The sequence below is a fragment of the Hevea brasiliensis genome, chromosome 10 (genome assembly GCF_030052815.1).
Source record: "Hevea brasiliensis isolate MT/VB/25A 57/8 chromosome 10, ASM3005281v1, whole genome shotgun sequence".
NCBI classification, from domain to species: domain Eukaryota; kingdom Viridiplantae; phylum Streptophyta; class Magnoliopsida; order Malpighiales; family Euphorbiaceae; genus Hevea; species Hevea brasiliensis.
The window spans coordinates 43,251,214-43,252,507 of NC_079502.1; the positions used below are offsets into that span (position 1 = coordinate 43,251,214).

At 36.7% G+C, this 1,294-nt stretch overlaps 1 protein-coding gene across 1 annotated transcript; it reads left to right on the forward strand.

Moving 5' to 3' along the window:
* Nucleotides 1-280: 280 nt before the first annotated feature.
* LOC131169354 (uncharacterized) lies at nt 281-802 on the forward strand. The gene has a single exon (XM_058128575.1). It carries the CDS (start codon nt 281-283, stop codon nt 800-802), a length of 522 nt encoding a protein of 173 aa, XP_057984558.1.
* The last annotated feature ends 492 nt before the right edge of the window (nt 803-1,294 follow it).

The window sequence follows — 1,294 nt, forward strand, 5'->3', positions numbered from 1 at the left end:
ACCTTTTCCTTAGAGATTTTAGAAAGCCAAATTACACAAGCAGTTTGGAAAGTTTCTAGAAGTTTTACAGAAACTCTATATTAACATTCATTTCACAGAAGCACTTTCTCAGATGCCATCCTATGCCAAGTTCCTTGAGGAAATTTTGTCAAAGAAAAGAAAGCTAGAAGATTATTAGACTATCGCTCTTACAGAGGAATGTAGTACCATATTGCAAAACAAGCTGCCACCAAAACTCAAGGATCCATGAAGCTTCTCCATACCTTGTCTCATCAGCAATATGAATATAGACAAGGCCCTCTGTGATCTCGAAGCGAGTGTAAGTCTAATACCCTTATCAATATGTAAAAAGCTAGAGGTAAGAGAGCTTAAACCTATAACAATTTCACTGCAACTAGCTGATCGATCTGTTAAATACCCTATGGGCATTCTAGAAAACATCCCCATCAAAGTGGGAAAATTCTTCATCCCAGTTGATTTTGTTGTCTTAGAAATGGAGGAAGATGTCCAAATTCCTATCATCCTAGGAAGACCTTTCTTAGCAAACACCGGAGCTATCATAGATATTAAAAATGGGTGGTTAACTCTCAAGGTAGGAGATGAAAAGGTGAAATTCAACCTGTTCAACACGATGAAGCACAAACTTGAACCTGATGAATGCTTTAAGGTTGATATAGTTAACAAGCAAGTTGAAGAGGAATTTCATAAAATACATCTTGAGGATCCTCTTAAAGCATGCATTATACACAGCCACATAGCAGATAATAAGAACATAGAAATTGCAGCTGTGCACAATCTTTAGCAACTAATCCACCCATAATCTTAGCTCAATCTTTCAAGGTGGAGGAGTTAAAGGAGGAGCAACCCAAAAGCAAATCAAGGGACAATACTAAATAGGTAGAACTTAAACTTCTCCCCTCCTCACTAAGGTAGGCATTATTGGACTTAAACTCTAAATATCCTATTATTATCAATGCTAACCTATCTGAAATAGAAGAGGAAAAATTGTTAAAGGTGCTTAGGACCCATAGCAAAGCTATAGGGTATAAAATAGAACACCTGAAAGGGATTAATCTTTCAATTTGCATGCATAGGATACCTATGGAGGAAAACAACAAGCCCACTATTGAACACCAAAGAAGGCTTAACCCAAACATGAAAGAAGTAGTTAAGAAAGAAATTCTGAAACTATTAGATGCGGGTATTATATACCCAATTTCTGATAGTAAATGGGTTAGTCCAGTACATATAGTGCCTAAGAAGGGTGGGACAACTGTCATTCAAAATGCAAAAA

Bases quoted from the DNA above. Each gene is read 5' to 3' on its own strand.
- LOC131169354 (XM_058128575.1), top strand. From the start codon at position 281: ATGAATATAGACAAGGCCCTCTGTGATCTCGAAGCGAGTGTAAGTCTA.